The sequence below is a fragment of the Patella vulgata genome, chromosome 6, assembly GCF_932274485.2.
Source record: "Patella vulgata chromosome 6, xgPatVulg1.2, whole genome shotgun sequence".
NCBI classification, from domain to species: Eukaryota; Metazoa; Mollusca; class Gastropoda; family Patellidae; genus Patella; species Patella vulgata.
This window is the reverse complement of record NC_065884.2, coordinates 71,566,340-71,586,498: the sequence shown is the minus strand read 5'-3', so window position 1 is coordinate 71,586,498 and position 20,159 is coordinate 71,566,340. Positions and strand designations below refer to the sequence as shown.

At 40.6% G+C, this 20,159-nt stretch overlaps 1 protein-coding gene across 1 annotated transcript in view; it reads right to left on the bottom strand.

The window, feature by feature from the left end:
- Positions 1-16,921, bottom strand: part of LOC126825526 (cysteine and glycine-rich protein 1) — a 31,627-nt gene extending 14,706 nt beyond the window's left edge. Inside the window, exons 1-4 of the mRNA XM_050555179.2 lie at positions 16,799-16,921; positions 2,647-2,787; positions 1,752-1,917; positions 684-828 (exon numbers count right to left, since the gene is read on the bottom strand). Coding sequence (XP_050411136.1) covers positions 684-828; positions 1,752-1,917; positions 2,647-2,755 — 420 coding nt within the window. The 5' untranslated portion in view covers positions 2,756-2,787; positions 16,799-16,921. The remainder of the gene's footprint in view (positions 1-683; positions 829-1,751; positions 1,918-2,646; positions 2,788-16,798) is intronic.
- Positions 16,922-20,159: the final 3,238 nt, after the last annotated feature.

Below are 20,159 nucleotides of genomic sequence, written 5' to 3'. Positions count from 1 at the left end.
GTTTAACGTCATAATCTTTTGTTCCGAACTGGGCTAATGAAGACGGACATACGCCATACAGTGTGCTATGATGGTTTGTTTACTGGGACTACTGGGATATGACCTATTCGCATATCCAACTGTCAATGATTCTGTTCGGTCCACGCCAATGTGTACACAGAACCCCTGTTTTTTCGACTAGACCCTGTCCTTGTCAGATCCCCACCCTGCACCACCGACAAAGAGAAACCAAGCTGGAAAAGCCCGGGGAACTTTCTTATCTAAAACCGGGATCGAACCCCGGAAATCCTGGTTAGTCATGAACCAGCACCCTAATCACTGGGCCATCACGACTCCGTGATCTAAGGCGTCCAGTTCAGTTCGTCCCAGCGTTAACATAACCAAAACATGTTCGAGATATCGAAAGCTTTTCCATAAGAAGAACATAAACATTGTGTATAAATTTATTCCAGTGGTTTTCAACAGTTCCCCTTTTTCAAAATTTCTTTCGAACGTAGTATGTTTTCAGGCAAAGAGTACTATAGTGGGGGGGGGGCAAGAGGGACAGCTGCCTTCCATGGAAAAATCGGGGCGCCCTTTCCATTGGACGCAATACTAAGCCAACGACCAACGTGCCCCTCTTGCCCCCGCCCCCTCCCTCGCTAGTTACGGGTCTGCTAATCACGAAACATCGTGCCACTTACTTGTCCAGCACCTATTACTTTCTCGGCCATATAAACAGCACATCCACATCTTGGACAGAGATCAGCACCACCAAAACCATTACCATTACTGGTACTTCTACCTATAGCAGCACCAGATTGGGCTTGGTCATAAGATGATACATTACTGTAATAAATTATGTAATAATACATTACTATTATTATACTGGTGTAATAAATTATTATATTACCAGGCCCGTGTCCAGTGGGGTGGGGTGGGGATAGGGGACGGACGAACAGACAGAAGAACACTTTTTAATTTAATAGCACCATGCTTTCTTAGAATATCGGGGGACTACAACAATATTACTTCTTCTAATATCGACATGGTTTGAGTTTAATAATACGGTGATATATCCTTATCCTAATGAACAACTTGACAATATTATTGATTTTGAAGCTCTGTTGCCAAGGAAATGATCCAGGTAAAGTCTGGTATTATCTTACATATCGGCCACCATTTAAAATATTCAAATATCTTGCATTATTAATGTTGTCTCGCAAACTAAATGGCATTATATATGAGGTATAATTTGTCTAATGGACCACGAGCAGATAAAATATTATTAGGCCGCAAACCCCCGTCCCACGCCGCAATCTTGACAACCCATCGCGCCACGTCGCATTTGTGCACTTATAATGGACCATGAGCAGATAAAAGGTTATTAGGCCGCAAACCATCGCGTCACACTGCAATCTAGACATCCCATCGCGCCACGTGGCAATTGTACACCTACACAGTGCACATTCCACTGAATAATGTTACAGTTGTACACCAAAGTCAAATGTGTGGCCAACAATACAATTATTCAAATGGAAATAGATTGATGTGTATACACCATTATATAACTGTTCTAATCCCCAACAGACCCAATTTAATCCCCAATCTAATTGATCTAATCCCCAACCCAACCGGTCTGATCTAACTGATCTAATCCCCAACCGGTCTGATCTATTCCGAAACCAGTCTGATCTAATTCTAAACCGGTCTGATCGCTCCAACCGGCCCCAACATAGACAACACCTGATGTAAAAGTTCCTATAACTCACTCTCGGGTTATTTCGTTTCTTCTTCCGGTATCCATTGACAACCCTGACGATCCCCCAGCAAAACCGTAACCTTTAGGACCGAAATGTTTTCTGTGACATGCTGTACAGAAGATATCATCATCATGATCATTACAGTTTGTACTGTCTAACATTTTATTACAGCTACCTACAAATACAACATCAACAACATTTTATTACAGCCACCTACAAATACAACAACATTTTATTACAGCTACCTAAAAATACAAGAACAACATTTTATTACAATTACCTAAAAATACAACAACAACAACAGCAGCAAAATGGAATGGAACAACTAATCCACGCGTTCAGACCTATGGCATGGGGCAACGAATTCACGTGTCCCGATCTATGCTATGAAGCAACTAATTCACGTGTCCCGATCTATGGTTTGGAGCAACTAATTCACGTGTCCTGATCTATGGTTTGGAGCAACTAATTCACGTGTCCTGATCTATGGTTTGGAGCAACTAATTCACGTGTCCCGATCCACCATCTGAACAACATACTTGAAATCCATCATGTTGTCTTGAAGTCGACAAATTAAACGTAAACACAGACAAACGGATAGATTGGCGATGGATATGGGTAGTACGTTGGTCTAGCCCTTGTCAGCGTACACATTGGTGCATATACAAAAGAACCCTTGACAGCAGTCTAGTCGTTCGGATGGGACGCAAAAATGAGGTCCCGTCCTGTGTACACATTGCCGTGTACGTAAAAGATCCCCCGGCAGTTGGAATTCGAAATAAGAGTCGGCAGTAGCGCCGCTGTCCTTTATAGCACACTGTCGGTGTAACAAAGTTTAAAAGTAGAACGTTAATCCCAATTTCATTTTATTTTGATTGGTCAATACAATTAAATAAATACTTACTACATTTGAGACACATCTTGTGCCATTTCTTCCCCAGTGCTCGAACTTCTTCCGCAAAAAAAACTGATTTACTGCAACGTGGACATTTTTCAGATCCACCCCAGGACATGTTGAGAACAATTTGATGTCACTGTTTTCAAGCTGAAAAATAGAAAAACAATTGTTTGACGTCATGCGTACTATATAATGCCTACCAAAAGCAGTGTTTGATTTAGGGGATGAGAGGGCCCCAGGTTAATCCACTTATAAGGATCCTCCCAATCCTATCTGATTAAAACACAGATCCTATTTCGTTTCGTTTTTTATAGTTCAAAATTTCATTTTACTTGTCTTTACTACACTAGGATCTGGAAGAATTGTTATATAACCCGCGTTCTGGATGATGTGAGGTATTAACCAACGAAACGATCTGTTATGGTGAGTTTTTGGCGTGAGGTGCAGGGAACTGTGGGTATCCCACTAGAAACATCAACGCTGATTGGTTAATCAAATGTCTGACGACATAGTATCAAAAACCGCTCGTATGACCTCTGACGCGATCTTCCACCACAACTGGTCAGATCTCCATGTAGTGCAGGCCATCGAAAGTATATAAAAACGAAGCGAAATATAGATTTGTACTTTAGTCAGATTGCTCCCAATCCAACACCCTGAAGACTAGAGAAAGATGGAAGAGTGTTTTAGACACAATTAATTACGCAAACCTGATGATGATGAGGGACGTTTAAGACAATTGTGCGTGTAAGAACGGCCTATAACTGTCAAAAATAATTATCACTTGATCTAACATATACGTTAATTGTTTGAAATGTCTGGGTATAATATTGCGTGTCTTGTCCGTGGGGTTGTCGTGTGTAGTTGTTTGTGTGTGGTGCGGTCCTCCGGCACGTACTAATAGATGTATTGCTGCTTTATTACTTTCAAAACATTAAAGGAGCTAAATCTCTAACTCAATATTTTCCATAATATTCGAAATTAAAAACACGAATTGGAATTCAATATTGGTCCATTTCAATCCATATTGATGTTGTTATGCTGCCGTGAAAATGTGGAATCCTAATATCCAATATTTAAGACACAATGAACGTTTTGAAGTATGGTACACAAGTCGTGTACTTTATCTTTTCGTGCGCAAAATTAATGAAGAAAGAAAAACATATCCTAAATTAAAATACGACAGTAAATATTAATGGCCGATTCACAAATGATTAATAATATTAAAAAAACGTTAAGAACGGACGAAGCAGGCGTAAACGACTGCCGTTCAGTTTGGACTGTTCACGCATTTCGCAGAACATAATGGATTAGAAATTACAATAATTCTTTTAAAACCTGAATGTAAATCACTTTATATACACTAAATTAATGTGGTTTTAGATCCATTCATGGTTCCAAAAAATAAAGCCACACGCCCTTTAAACCACACGCCACAAGAGTAAATGTCAGCAGGTCTACATTACTTATTTGTTGTTTCTTAAAACACCCACCACGAACGACCAGCAAGGAAATGTTACCTCGCGGAACGAAAAGGTCAAAGTTAGAATTAAATGACCATCTGGACTAGAGTGTCCTATAAAATATAATAGACTCGTATCCCGAATCAGAATGACAATATATACATCATTCTAAACACAAGAGACAGGCTACCTAATCATTTAGTTTACGCGGAGGGGAGGTGGGGGTGGGGGTAGTGGTTGAGAGTTACTTCACAAGGCATGTTATTAATTCAAGTGGCGTGGTTTCGATTCCCCGATTGAACGTGACAAGGAGTAGGGTCGCCTATCCAACCTCGTGGGTTTTCTTTGGGACCTCTTGTTTCCTCCCACTGCTAAAGACACCTACACACAAACGAATTATTGAAATAAAATTGAACCATATGTTAGTCCCGAAATGACCTAATTTGTATAGAGTGTTCGTTAACCCCCCCCCCCCCTCTCTCTTTAATTATTTTCGAGCTATAGGTAATCATTAGCCAAGTCGGTATGTAAATATGATCTACAGAGACGTCACATTCTCCGAATAATTCTGATAATTACTGTGCCTAGAAATAAAATCACGTACTTGTATAAAGAAAGATTAAACTATATTTAGAATGTTATTTCCTAGCGATACACTCGACGAATTACTACACTAATTTATCACTGTGGGTATAAAGGCTTGATTGTGCTGTATATTGGTTTTTAATCGATTAATAAGGCCAAAGATTTTAAAAATTTGTGTGGTTCTAATTGTTTATATCAACTCAATAATAAATTGGTCTTATAAGTCAAGTTATTAAAGATACATTATGGGAGATTAGATAAAGAGCTAGTAGTTCGCAGTATAATAGTAAAAAACTAGATAATGTAAAGGGAATTTGCTGAAAATTTCAGTCAAAGTGATCCTCCCTGAACCGAGAATTTAGCGATTGAATATTGGGCCTAGCCTCGATCATCATTACTAAAGTTGGTACGATAAAAAGTCTCGATTATCCATTTTTTTGATTTGATCAGAAGCAGCAGACCGGATTCTAATCACAGACTAGCGATGCAATCGAGAGTTGATTATGGTCTGGATAAGTTAATCAATGTCTGATTAATAATTTAGATAACATTTCAGGTCTAAAGAAAGACCTGCACTTGGCAGATTTAGCTCTTGCATAATGTATGTTTAAGTTTGCGTGGTTCTTATTATATATATCAATTGAATAAAATGGGCGGGTTCGCTCCCGGTGTTGGCTGAGAAAGTTCATCGGGATATTCCCCGGCGTGGTTTCTCTTTGTCAGTGGTGCAGGAAGGACGGTCTGACAAGGACACGTGTACACATTGGCGTGCATGTAAAAGATCCATTGAAAGTTGGAATTCGATATAAGAGTAGGCTGTAGCGCCGCTGTCCGGGCAAAATTTCCCTCATAGCACACGGTATGGCGTATGCCCGTTTTCATTAGCCCGGTCGGGGCAGAACAGTAGGACGTTAAAATGGTTTTATAAGTATACATTTTCTAGAGTCTACAATCTAGTCAGTTATGTGGACATTCACTTCAATGTTCAAATGTAGATGTGGGTATATCTAATATATCATTTACATGTCTGATAACCTCTGCTATATTTATACACATAGTCGTCCCATTAAACCGGTCTATTTATCGTTTAAAACGTCTACAAGACATAAAACACATGTCAATTAAAACTCGTATTACGTTTACAATTCATAGAAAACTAGATGTCTTGGTATTAATCTCGAAGTGGCTGAAGAACGAAGGCTGTAATTCTAATACCTCACTCAACAGATCTATGATCAATACCCAACTCGATAGTTCTATGGTAATTACAATACCCAACTCGATAGATCTATGGTAATTACAATACCCAATTCGACAGATATATGGTAATTACAATACCCAACTCGATAGATCTATGGTAATTACAATACCCAATTCGACAGATCTATGGTTATTACAATACATAACTCGACAGATCTATGGTAATTACAATACATAACTCGACAGATCCATGGTAATTACAATACCCAACTCGACAGATCTATGGTAATTACAATACATAACTCGACAGATCCATGGTAATTACAATACCCAACTCGACAGATCCATGGTAATTACAATACCCAACTCGACAGATTTATGGTAATTACAATACCCAACTCGACAGATCCATGGTAATAACAATACCCAACTCGATAGATCCATGGTAATTACAATACCCAACTCGACAGATTCATGGTAATTGCAATACCCAACTCGACAGATCTATGGTAATTACAATACCCAAATCGATACATCTATGGTAATTACAATATCCAACTCGACAGATCTATGGTAATTTCAATACCCAACTCGACAGATTTATGATCATTACCCAACTCGATAGATCTATGGTAATTACAATGCCCAACTCGACAGATCTATGGTAATTACAATACCCAACTCGACAGATCTATGATACGTAACTCGACCGAACTATTTTTAACATAATTTGAAGGGACGAGGTGCAACTTAATGAAACTATACTGTTTATATTCGTGTTGAAGTGAAGTATACATTCACCAATAACCTGGGTAGAAAATCAATTTAAAATGTAACATGTGCACACATCAATCTAATAATACCATAGACCCATAACATAGGTGATTAACGATCTGGTATTTCATTTAATTATAAAGATCGATAAAAAATAACATGTTATATCTCTAGTTACTATTAGTTGATGTTTGAAATACTAAATAACATCTGGGTTACTAGTTAACAAAATTATATGATCTCCAGTTTATTACTATAACTGGTAGTGTTTGAAACACTCAATAACATCAGGGTACTTAAAGGAGCACGAACAGATAGCCTGTCTTCTACAAAATGAAATGAGGTTTAAACGTCACAGGAAAAGCTTCATTTTTTTTTTTAAATAATGCAAGCAATTATGTCAACACAACATATCATTTCCATAAGTATAACACGAATCCGAATGTCAATATTACCTGCAACAGTTAAATTTCAACGTTAATAATTTACGTCATTCTCCATGAGTACTTTCGATCAATAAACAATCCGTGGCGTCATTTTAGTCCTTCTGCTCATAGAAATATAGACTAGAATATGACCTCGGTTTTTCGTCCCACCCGAACAACTGGATACCTGTCCTTGACCTTGCCCTCCGTCCTAGATCTCTGACAAGGAGTAACCTGGGCGGTAAATCCCGTGAACCCTTCTCGGTCAACCCCGATATATAACATACTCATCCAACAACGAGGCTCGTCTGTCTCATAGAAATATTCAATTATAATTTAATTCAAAGAATATCATTACCCTCTTATGTTGAATTATTGGAGGAAATATTGACCGTACGATGAATTCATAACCGCAGCATTGAGTGGGTCATTTTGTTTTGAAATAAGGGCAAATCGTTGTTTGAAACAGTCATTATCACGAACTCTAACCAGTTGCCAACTGTCATGCTGTGTGTCACACTAAAGCATTATATTTTATTTGCATTGCTTTGTATCTTTAAAACCATTTTGTGTTGGAAACATATTGCACCAATTATTAAATTACCGTGGATCGTTTTAAAATATCTCGATCACTAAGTAGATTTCAAATTTTTCCAGTATGCCATTTTAAAGGTTAAAATACTGTTTACGTTTTATTTGCTTTGTGCCTTTAAAACTATTCTGTGTAGGTATCGTATTTCACCAATTATTAAATGGGATTTATTTGCTTTGTGCCTTATGAAAAACCATTCTGTGTAGGTATCGAATTTCACCAATTTTAAATGAGATTTATTTGCTTTGTGCCTTAATGTAAATCTGTTCTGTGTAGGTATGGTATTTCACCAATTATTAAATGAGATTGATGGTGATTATCACAGTTGATAACGATATTATAATGTTGTTATTGACATTTACACAAACAACCTATTCTACATTCTTTATTGATCGGAGATCACGGCGTTGTCGGGTTGAATATGGTTTGAGAGAGAGAGAGAGAGAGAGAGAGAGAGAGCGAGCGAGAGAGAGAGAGAGAGAGAGATTTTTACAATGCAGAATTAATTTGAAACGTACAAAGAAATCATCATAAAACGAACGTGTCCTGGCATAGTGTATCAGCTGAGCAGAAATACACCCTACTGGCTGTTGGAATGTCATATTTGTCTGACAATCACTGCATCAATCCATATACAGTGTCATTTTGGCCTGCTACTTCCATTTCCAACCGTCATGGGACCTTTAACGTGCTGTGGGATGTCTGGTAATGCTACGTCCCCACTTTTACGATTCGCGCTACAAATGAACCGTGGTTTTAATCGTGGAGTAATCGTGGTGATCCTATTAGCTCTTATCATATATTGTGGTTAGTCGTAGCAATCGTATCCGAACGTATCTGCACGTACCAGATCGTGGACTCATTAGAGACAATCCTATCATAAGGCATCGCATGACAGTGGAAACCTGGCATTAACTATTCAGCACCTTATCGATTGGGAACAAAATCCGAGGTCCCTCCGTGTACTTGTTGACGTGCACGTAAAAGACTCCTCGACAGTTGAAATTCGATAAAAAGTAGGCGGAAATGCTGTCAAATGCTGACAAAATCCCACCATAGCATATTGCATGGGTAGACTGGATAACCTACTCTTATACGTCAGATTAGCTCTACGTCACTCCTTTTCTGACTTTCATAGAAGTCAGAATAGCGCAGTGACGTAGGAACCAGTCTGACGTCATTTAGAGCAGGTTATCCAATCTAATTGCATGGGGTATTCACGCCTTCCTTATCCCGGCTGATACAGAACAACAGGGTTGGGTGGCCGAAGGGTTCAAGCGTGCGCGTTGGATCATACGGTCTGTGACGTGGCTTCTGTAACCAATCCTATAAAATACTTTTTGTCTGTATCAAGTCTGTAAACAGATTAATCACAAGTAGCCCACACTAATATAGTGAAGACATATAATATATATAGGGGGTTGGGTTGTCGTGCGCGTGAAATCATCAGATCTGTCATTGAGTTAAGTGGCGTGGTTTCGATTCCCCGCTTGAACATAAGGAGTAGTCGCCTGTCCAACGTCGTGGAATTTTTCCGGGTCCTCAGGTTTCCTCCCACTGATAAAGACTCTACACGGATGCGAATTATTGAAATAAAAGTGAACCAGTTGTTAGTCCTGAGGTGACCTAGTTTGTGTAGAGTGGACGTTAAATCCCATCTCTCTCTCTCTCTCTCTCTCTCTCTCTCTCGCTCTCTCCAGAGAAATAAGACGTCAAACTAGAACAGCTAGTGCAGCTAGTGAATGATTTAGTAGAGCAAGACAAGTTGTCATTTCAAAACGTTTGACATAAGATATATTATACATACAGTGTCTTCAGCACATATCGTCACGGGAACACTATATACCACAGAGAATATATCATACCTCGCTAAACTCAGAATAAATGAAATAGGGTTTAACGTCCTACTTTTCTACACCGACTGGGCTAATGAAAATGGACATACGGAAAGCGGCGTTATGGCCTACTCTTATTTCGAATTCTAACTGCCAAAGGTTCTTTGCGCGCATTCCGTCCTGCGCTATCGTCCTGGGGAAACCACGGCGGAAATTCAGAGGAGCTTTCTCTACCCGAGAGAGAAAGAGAGAGAGAGAGAGAGAGAGAGAGAGATGAGGTTTAACGTCCACTCGACACAATCTAGGTCATTTCGGGACTAACATATGGTTTAATTTTATTTCAATAATTCACTTGCGCGTAGGGGTCTTTAGCAGGGGGGAGGGGCGGAGGACCCGGAGAAAACCCATGAAGTTGGACAGGCGACTCTACTCCTTGTCACGTACAACCGGGGATTCGAAACCACGCCAGTTGACTCAATGACAGGCCTTATGATACAGCACTCACGTGCTATCCATTCGGCCATCCAACCCCCAGTGAACTCGAGACGCCAACATCTTACTCACTGAGCCACCGCGGCCAACATCCAGTAACCCGAGTAAAACACCATGTACAATATATGTAATTGCCTCAAGATATTTTGATATCTTTTAAAAATTTAAATAAACCAAAACGTTCAAACTAGTAGCAAACTAATAAACCTGAATTTCAAGGAAATAATATCAAAATAAAATATCTGAAATACTTCAACTAAACATAAATCACTGGACGATTTTACAAGTCACGTTTTAAAATTTATAACCCGTTATCTGAAAATGAAAACTTCGACATAAAATTATCGAGGCGTGTCTTTAAATACCCTTGAGATATCTTAGACCACTGCAGGCTGCAGCTATACGTCTAATATTATTCTGTATATACATAAACATTATGTTAATTTTCACCATGTTGAATAAAATGTAGACTATTATAGGTCGTATAGTGGTATCCAAACCAGAGGTTCGTAATACAAAGTGACATAGTACTTGGTCATTATCAGATGTGAAATGAGGTTCCCGACTCGATACAGGTGTTGGCGTAGAAACACCCTCTCCATTTCCCGGCAAGGTGCGAATAGGGAGCCTAGCAAAAGGAATCGGTGGTACGAAAAACCGAGGTACACTGCATTGTGTTTTCCCGTCTTCATAATCCCGGCAGGACCAGAACAGTAAGACATTCAATCAATTTGTTAAGGTCAGCTCAATTTTTGTCAAGGTCGCTGAGATGTAAATAAGGTTAGGGTACATGATTGTTGGCGAGATTGTAGGTTTTAGGGTTTGAGTAAGCATTGGGGCTAGGTCCTGGGTTAGTGTTAGGGTTGGGATTAGCGCTAGCCCTATTTACATCTCGTGACCTATGACGAAAATTTGAGCTGGCCTTATCATTTAGCACTAACCAATTCAGCCTCATAATGACACTGACCAGATTGGTTCCGCGCCTGTGATTCCCGGAGATCACCATTAAGCTTTCTGTGACGTTTCTAGTGGGTTACCCACAGTTCCGTGCACCTCACGCCAAAATCTCGCCCTAACAGACCGTTTCATTGGCTAATCCCTCACATCATCCAGAATGCGGGTTATGTAAGACAAGTAAAACGAAATTTTGAACTAAAAAAAGCGAAACGAAATGGGATCTGTGTTTTAATCAGATTGTTTTTGCGGTATTTTCATTAATTACTATCGATATGTATAATTCACACCTGAATAGACAACACACCTGAATAGATAACATACCTGCACTAGATTACAAAGATATTGTATTTCATTAATACCTTATAAATAATAAATCACATAAAATATACACACACAGTTAGATGACATTCAAACAACTGATATATTATTCATCAGAAACATCTCTAGTCGGCCATGTTTGGATAAAACAAATAACAGATCAACCCAAACGACTACAGAAGCTTTTCTTTACCAGGACATAAGGCCTGTAACACGGACAAATGGAAATGAAATGAAATGAAATGGTGTTTAACGTTCTACTGCTCTGCTCCTAAACTGGGCTAATGAAGACGGCCATACGCCATACATTGTGCTATGAGGGATATTTTGTCCGGGCAGCGGTATTATGGTCTATATCGAATTACAACTGTCAAGGGATCTTTTACAAGCCATCCCATCCGTCATGCACCATTGACAAGAGATAAAGAGAGAGAAAGCGAGAGAGAGAGAGAGAGAGAGAGAGAGAGAGAGGGGGGGGGGGGTTAACGTCCACTCGACACAAACCAGGTAATTTCGGTCGGGACTAACAGATGGTTCATTTTTATTTCAATAATTCGCTTGCGCGTAGGGGTCTTTAGCAGTGGTTGGACAGGCGACCCTACTCCTTGTCACGTACATCTGGGGAATCGAAACCACGCCAGTTGACTCAATGACAGACTTTATGATACAACGAGTAACCGCTACCCGCTCGGCCATCCAACTCCCACATATAAAGGGAAAATAAAATTGAAAATCACGAAGAACGTTCTTGGATAGAAACGGGGTCGAACCCAAGAACTTCTCGTTGCACTCTATTTGAATATAATAGCAAACACGAACTAGCATAGAATAAATACATCCTGGTCAATGACCAATCAATAAAGTACAACAACATTAAAGATGTCTATCCGCCTACAAGACTAGTGATTTGATGATATATTTGGACTAAAGCAACTAACTTATCAATAATGTTTGCTCCACACCCCTCTCAAAAATGGGGGCGTATAAAAACTACCCCATGCAGTGATAATCTATCTTATTAGGCTTATTATCATCAAGTATTTATCAAGCGCCCCTTACGCCATTCGAGGAGACAGGCTATCTCTAGGGAGCTGTCTTTTAGGGATATACGCCCACATGTTTGTCTTACGCGCGCCCAATGGGTGATTTCTGGGAATCCAGTGTTTTTTTTCTAGCAAGATTGGGTTTCTCTACCTTCCATATACAACTATTAGAAATAACTATCAAATAAATAGTTTCATGGGAATGAAATATTGTGTGTTCAGAACAGGCGCGGAGCAGATTAATAAACTTTCGCCTCGCTCCGCCCAGCCTTTTGAAAATGAGCTGTGTTACGTTGTCGAAAACCCACTCCTCTGGCGTCCAGAAATCCCACGACCTGGGCTTTTGTGTATGTGTTTATGTAATTGTATTACTAATATTTTTAACTTTTGGAATTTTCAGAGCTATTCCATGAGGCCAGCCCATTTAACATCTAAATAGTCAAGTAAAAAATAAGTTAACCATGCAGTGGCAACTGTTACTCAACATCTTATTGATATCATCACCGTTTGCCAGGATTTATACAGAACAATGCTGTCGATTATAATCACACCTGTAGGGCAATACCTTTACATGTCTAACAATGATGGCGATAATACGACTAATATTACAAGTCTTATAACAGATTAATGTGACTTATCGCACCTTTCAGACCATTATTGTATTTCACACCCTTTAATCACGGTCAGTACCCATTAAACGGGAAATTGTTGATAAGAAGGCGTATATATGTCATAGGCTGCGTATAATATGGATTTAATACTAACATCGCGATATTACCTCGGTGGAAGCGGACGTAAAATACAACTAACTCACACACACTAACATAGTCATTAGGGAAATCATTGGTGATCTGAGGCCTGTTATGATCTGTTGGGTTTTTGTATCCGGTCTTATTATTTAAATTCGTTTCACTTTCACTTTCTGTTTCAAAAGTCTCGTGTTTTTCTATTTCATAAGCAGAGCTGTCTTTCCTTGTATGTATTTAATACTAACATCGCAGAGATTGGGATTTCGTGTAAATGGGAGGGGGGGGGGGTGGCTGAATGGTTAGCACGCGGGCGCTGTACGGTCTGTCATTGAGTCAACTGGCGGGGTTTCGAATCCCCGGTTCTACGTGACACGGAGTAGGGTCGCTTGTCCAACCTCGTGGGTTTTCTCCGGGTCCTCCGGTTTCCTCCCACTGCTAAAGACCCCTACGCGCAAGCAAATTATTGAAATAAAATTGAACCATGGGTTAGTCCCGAAATGACCTCGTTTGTGTCGAGTGGACGTTAAACCCTATTTCTCTCTCTCTCTCTTTCTTGTAAACGACAAGGCTGATGCTAATTGTAGGCCTGTTGGACGAGGGTCGGCAATTTTTGACGGTATATTGGACACAAGTTGAGTCCACTATGACCGTTTTATATAAATGAGTATTTTTGTGGAATACTAACCCTAACCCTTTTAAGAGGGGTAAAAGGTAAATTGGATCCAATTTCAGTCTTCTAAAAAGAGTGAGGGCTGGTATTCCCTCAAAATATTCATTTATGGGAATAGATTCGGCAATCATCGGAAATCATCGGAAATCCCCCCCCCCACCAAACAACCGACGTACAATTAGCATCATCCAAACGACAATGAAATGAAACGAAAATCAGGTTTACGTTTTATAAGCATTCAGGACGATCCAGGCTAATAAAGTACAACAGACAAAGTGGGGGGTGGGCACTTCAATAAAGAGAATGTACACGCCCGCGCACCCCCCACCCCCACCCCCGAGTATTATTTCGTAAGAAATGAAATGAAATGAAATGGGGTTTAACGTCCTACTGTTCTGCTCCTATACTGGGCTAATGAAGACGGGCATACGCCATACAGTGTGCTATGAGGGAAATTTTGCCCGGGCAGCGACGCCTACTCTTATATCGAATTCCAACTGCCAAGGGATCTTTTACGTGCACGCCAATGTGTACACAGGACCTCGGTTTCTCGTCCCATCCGAACGACTAGACAGCTGTCCTTGTCAGGCCCTCCATCCTGCATCATTGACAAGGGGAAACACGAAGGAAGGCAACGTCGTGGAAATGGTGTCATCAACATCCATGAACGCAATTTTGTAAACAAACTAAATTTCTAAAGACATGATATAACTGTATGTGTATATAACATGGTTAAAGTGTATATATATGTATGCATGCTGTCCTTAATGGACGTTTTGATGCAATAAACATCATTTCCTATCTTATCTATGATGTTCGTTTCATATTTTATATGAATTTTGATAAATGTTTCAAGCCCTTGGTATTTCCACATCGCGGCTATTGTATTATCAACAGCCTTCATTTCCCCAAAATTACACTAGGATATTTATTATATAAAATATTTCCTAACTGCGATTTTGTTCTAATATATTTATGAATTCTAAGAAAACGGAAATGTGAAGAGTATGTCGGGTTTTTAAGTGGAAAAGTCAAACTTGACAGAGAGGGCAAAACTACAATCAGAAATAAAACGGGGTTTAAAGTCCTACTTTTCTGCTCCAACCGGGTTAATGAAGACGGACATACGCCATTTTGTCCAGGCAGCGACACAATCTTATATCGAATTCCAACTGCCAAGGGATCTTTTACGTGCACGCCAATGTGTACACGGGATCTCGGTTTTTCGTACCATCCGAACGACTAGACAGCTGTCCTTGTCAGGCACTCTGTCCTGCATCAGTGAAACCACGTCGGAAAATCCCGTTGAACTTTATCGGCCAATGCAGGGATCGAACACGCGTCCTCCAGACTGGCGAGCTAGAGTCTTACCCACTTATAGTCACCGTGGCTCCCAACTACGATCGGTCATCACTTGAACCCATGTAGACGGGGAATAGGGCATGCATGAGTGTTTTGAAAAGTAGTTTCTAGAACACCTCATTTACCGAGAGGTGTTGGATGGCCGAATGGTTAGCGCGTGCGCGTTGTATCATAAGGTCTGTCATTGAGTCAACTGGCATGGTTCGAATCCCCCGTTGTACATGGCAAGGAGTAGGGTTCGCCTCTTCAACCTCATGGGTTTTCTCCGGCTCCTCCGGTTTCCTCCCACTGCTATAAACCCCTACGCGCAAGCGAATTGTTGAAATAAAATTGAACCACGTGTTAGTCCCGAAATGACCCAGTTTGTGTTGAGTGGACGTTAAACCCCATCTCTCTCTATCCCTCTCTCTCTTTCATTTTCTGAGTTCCCACATAGCTATTTATTTTTTGTTGTTCCTTTGTATTCTAACAATTGTATTGTTATTTATAACATAGATTAAAAGGACCTATATAGGGGGTGAAATAGGACCCAGTCAAAGTAATAAAAACTCGGTGACCTAGAATAGTCAAACTGTGGTATAAAAAATATCGTACTAAACTGTATATCATGATCATTAATAGCGATTTCCCTCTGTTGTTTCCCATTGAGTGTTGCCAGACAACGACCTGACAAGGAACGGCGTCTAGTTCTTCAGATGGGACGAAAGACCGGGATCCTGTGTAAACACTAGCGTACACATAAAAGATCCGTTGTCATTTGGAATTCGAACTAAGATTCGGCCGCTGCGCTGCTGTCTGGGCAAAATGTCCTTCATAGCCTGCTACGGTGTGTCTTTATGGGTCAGTCAAAAATATAGGACGTAAAACCCTATTTCATTTTATGTCATTAAGTGAGAGAGGGGGAGAGAGAGAGAGGGAGAGAGAGAGAGAGGAGGGAGAGATGGGGTTTAACGTCCACTCGACACAAAGTAGGTAATTTCGGGACTAACTCATGGTTTAATTTTATTTCAATCATTCGCTTGCACATAGGGGACTTTAGCAGTGGGAGGAAACCGGAGGACCCGGAGAAAACCCACGAGGTTGGACAGGCGACCCTACTCCTTGTCACGTACAGCCGGGGAATGGAAACCACGCCAGTTAACTCAATGACAGACCTTATGATGGTATGGTTACGGTACACATAACATAACGGTCGTGGGGCTATATAACATTACAACATTAAGTAGGCCACAAAACTAGAACGAGAAAAATCCCCGGAAACAATGAACACCAACCGCCTGTGGTTTTGTATTGTTCACATTTCCTCCGCGTTGAGAAAATAAAAGCACGTTATATAATATATAGTGAACTTGAAAGTATAGATCTTAGCCCTTGGTGACACACTGTCATAGGTCGACATTAACACTTAATGTTTACAAGTCAAAGAATATTGAAAATTAAATAAACACGACCTCCATTTATATTTAATAAAAAACCTTATATTATAAAGTCATATTCATATGTATTTATAGTAACAGTATGCTGTCTTGTTCACTTATATACTCTCGGACGAACGGAATGAAAAGAATTCGTCATTCAATCGTTACGCTTCGACTTTTTATGGCATTTAATCATTTACACGACAGCAGCAGACGATCGAATAATCATAAATGGCGCCAAATAATCTGTCAGTGAGGAGTGAGTGATGACTTACCGAAATGTGTAAACAATCGGATGTAGAAGATTCAAACAGTCGTCGAGTCCCTGTTGCTTCTCTTCGTCCAGGTGGTGGCGCCTTTAATATCATACAGTCTCTAACAACTCTAGTTTCTTTTTGCACACGGCACTTCCCTATTAGTCTCGACCACCTAGTCATCCGATCGATGACAATCAGGTGTCCATGAAGATGTCAACACATAGTTGAAGGGAGACAACTATATTTGGGGACAGACCACTATTAATTGCCCGCGGCTCCAACCTTTGCCCCAACTTCCGTTGGGCCGAACGCTTTCCACCACAGATGGAGTAGCAATTGGCCATTTCTTTGCTCCAGAGTTTGTATGAAGTTCATTATTTGAATGAATTTAATGATGGCTTGCCTACTATACTTTCCCACAAATCATCCGCTTTTCGGCATGTGTATTCTAAGTTCGGTTATAATTTATCCCCCTCCCCCACCACCGCCTGCGAGATAAATTTCAGAATCACCGACAAATCCGGACGAAATTTTCTGTGGCATTTTTATGCAATAAAACCGAATTACTTTACCCCCCCCCCCACACACACACGCACGCACGCATACACACAAACACACACACGCCGATACCCCGGACTCATTCTCTTAATTTGATTTTTTATACGGTTGTGTTTGTAGGTAGCTTGGTCCTTCTGTTGTAACTAATATACTGGTAGACGTAATTCCTTACTGTCATTGGCCACATGGCGAGCCAAGAGTCAATTTGTTTACTGCAATTGGGACTGGCGGTATCAATACGCGGTCTATTCTGGTACAGGTAATTTCACATGGCGAGTCAGGTTTTACCCCGATACCCGTAATAGAGTGGGTTCCACCTGCTGGGGTAACACAGGGAATGTAATTTTCGCATTTAAAGGTAGGTCTATACAGTGCCGGAATAAATTCTATCAATTCGACTAAATCAAACTTTAACCTGTCTCGGGGGAAAAGAATATGTGCATCGAAAATATGAATTCTGTGTTTGACCAAAATGGTATGTATCCCTGCAAATCTGAACAGATCGTATGAGAAAACTGTGCAAGAGCATCACCAGTTATCATTATGGACACACCTCACCAATTATTCCTTCGCCCTCACCCAAAGTTTTATTTTTAGTCCTTCTCTCCCTTTCTCTTTTACCCCTTTTGCATGGCGCTCTTTGTTTAACTTTTTGGTGTAGAAAGTGAAGAAACGGTTTGAATATATATTTTCTGCCAGGTTTTGGTGAATATTCATGATTTTGAGGCGGAAGGATACAAGACGATGGTTAGGTTGAAATGTAGGGCGGAAAATTGCTTGTTTACTTGTCTCTATTTCCAGCTTGTGTATCTCAGGTTTTTATGATGAACCTCATACGTGCTTTTTGTCAAGAGTACTCCATTTGTGGTAGAAAGCGTTCTACCCAACGAAAATTTGGGAAATAGTTAGAGTCGGTATAAGAGACGTGAAATAACATTAAAGTCACTAGGGAAATCATTAGTAACCTGTGGCCTGTTATGGTCTGTCGGACTTTTGTATCCGGTCTTATTATTTAAATTCGTTTCACTTTCGCTTTCTGTTTCAAAAGTCTCGTGTTTTGCTATTTCCGGGCTGCCTTTCCTTGTAGTTCGAATGCTGGATAGTGAGACTTGCATGGGAAAAGAGTGTTTTCGGGAAATAAAGCAATGGTTGATCCAAATGACGCATAACAATCGCTATAGCGTGCAAAGAAAAACAGTCGTCAGCTGCAGGATACCGCAACTTAAGCCGACTACACACAAGTCGACAGGACTCAGCGTCTTGGGTAGTTGTAAAAAAAATCTGGTCGCGCCTTTACTTCACTTGCCTACGACGGTACCAGTCCACACAGGCCCGACAGGACTTCAATGCTGGGTTGTAGAGACATGGGCGTGCCTCCCACATGTAAACCAACCCATCCTCTCTCTCTTCTGTCCAAAAATTCCACACAAACACGATAAGTTACGACTGCAACCAACTGCATCCGACTACGATTGAACATGTTCAGTCGGGCCGACGGGCCACGACGCGACGGAAATCGATTGAATCGTGGTCGTAGGACTGTCCACACTGCACTGATTACCCGAGACAAGACGTGGCGTTGGCTAGAGTCTGGACAAGTCGTGGGCGGTATGGGCCGGGCTTTAAGGTTCGTCGGTTTATGAATCGCTTTAGACGTTTCGTTGGAGAGAGAGAAATGGGGTTTAACGGCCACTCGACACAAACTTGGTCATTTCGGGACTAACATGTGGTTCAATTTTATTTCAGTAATTCGCTTACGTTTAGGGGTCTTTAGCAGTAGGAGGACCCTAGTCCTTGTCACGTACAACCGGGAATCGAAACCACGCCAGTTGACTCAATTACAGACCTTATGATTCAACGCTCACTCGCTAACCACTCGGCCACCCCCACCCCACCCATCGTAGGACTGTCAATGATGCTTCCAGCGAACCTCTCCGTTTGTTTTGCTTATCAATAAGCGATCTGATGATTTGAGTTCTACTCAGAATGTGGGAAATATTTCAGAACCCAATTGTTGAAATAATGTCCCACACACCGCCCCGACAGATCTTACAGTCTAAAGCACCCGAGTTAGCCCACTCGACCCACTCTTCAATACACCTGTGTGTTTTAAGTTATAAGTATTTTACAGATAGTTTGAGTAAATATTAAACTCGATAAGTCTATATGAAACGTATATTTATTAACTACAATATTTCTTCAGTAATACATGCTTAAACAAAACAAACATATCACAAATCATAACGTATAACGAATATTAACATATAATTTGTCTCTCATACTAATTTAAATATATAACCAATCCTATAAAATACTTTTTGTCTGTATCAAGTCTGTAAACCGATTAATCACAAGTAGCCCACACTAATATAGTGAAGACATGTAATATATATAGGGGGTTGGGTTGTCGTGCGCGTGAAATCATCAGATCTGTCATTGAGTCAAGTGGCGTGTTTTCAATTCCTTGTACGTGACAGGGTAGGGTAGTCTGTCCATTCTCGTGGGGTTTCTCCGGGTCCCCCGGTTTCCTTTCACTGCTAAAGACCCCCTTTCTTCTCCCTTTTTATATCTTCTCCTTCTTTCTTCCCTCTCTTTTCTTCTCTCTCTCTTTCTCTTTTCCTCTCTAGCTCTTTCTTCTTCTCTCTTTCTCCCTCACAGCACACTGTATGACGTATGCCCGTCTTCATTAGCCCAGTTCGAAGCAGAAAAGTAGGATGTTCAACGCCATTTTATTTCCGCCCTCTCTCGCCCCCGCCCCCGCCCGCCTCTCTCTCTCTCCCTCCCCCACCCTCTGTCTCTCTCTCAAACTCTCTCTCTCTCT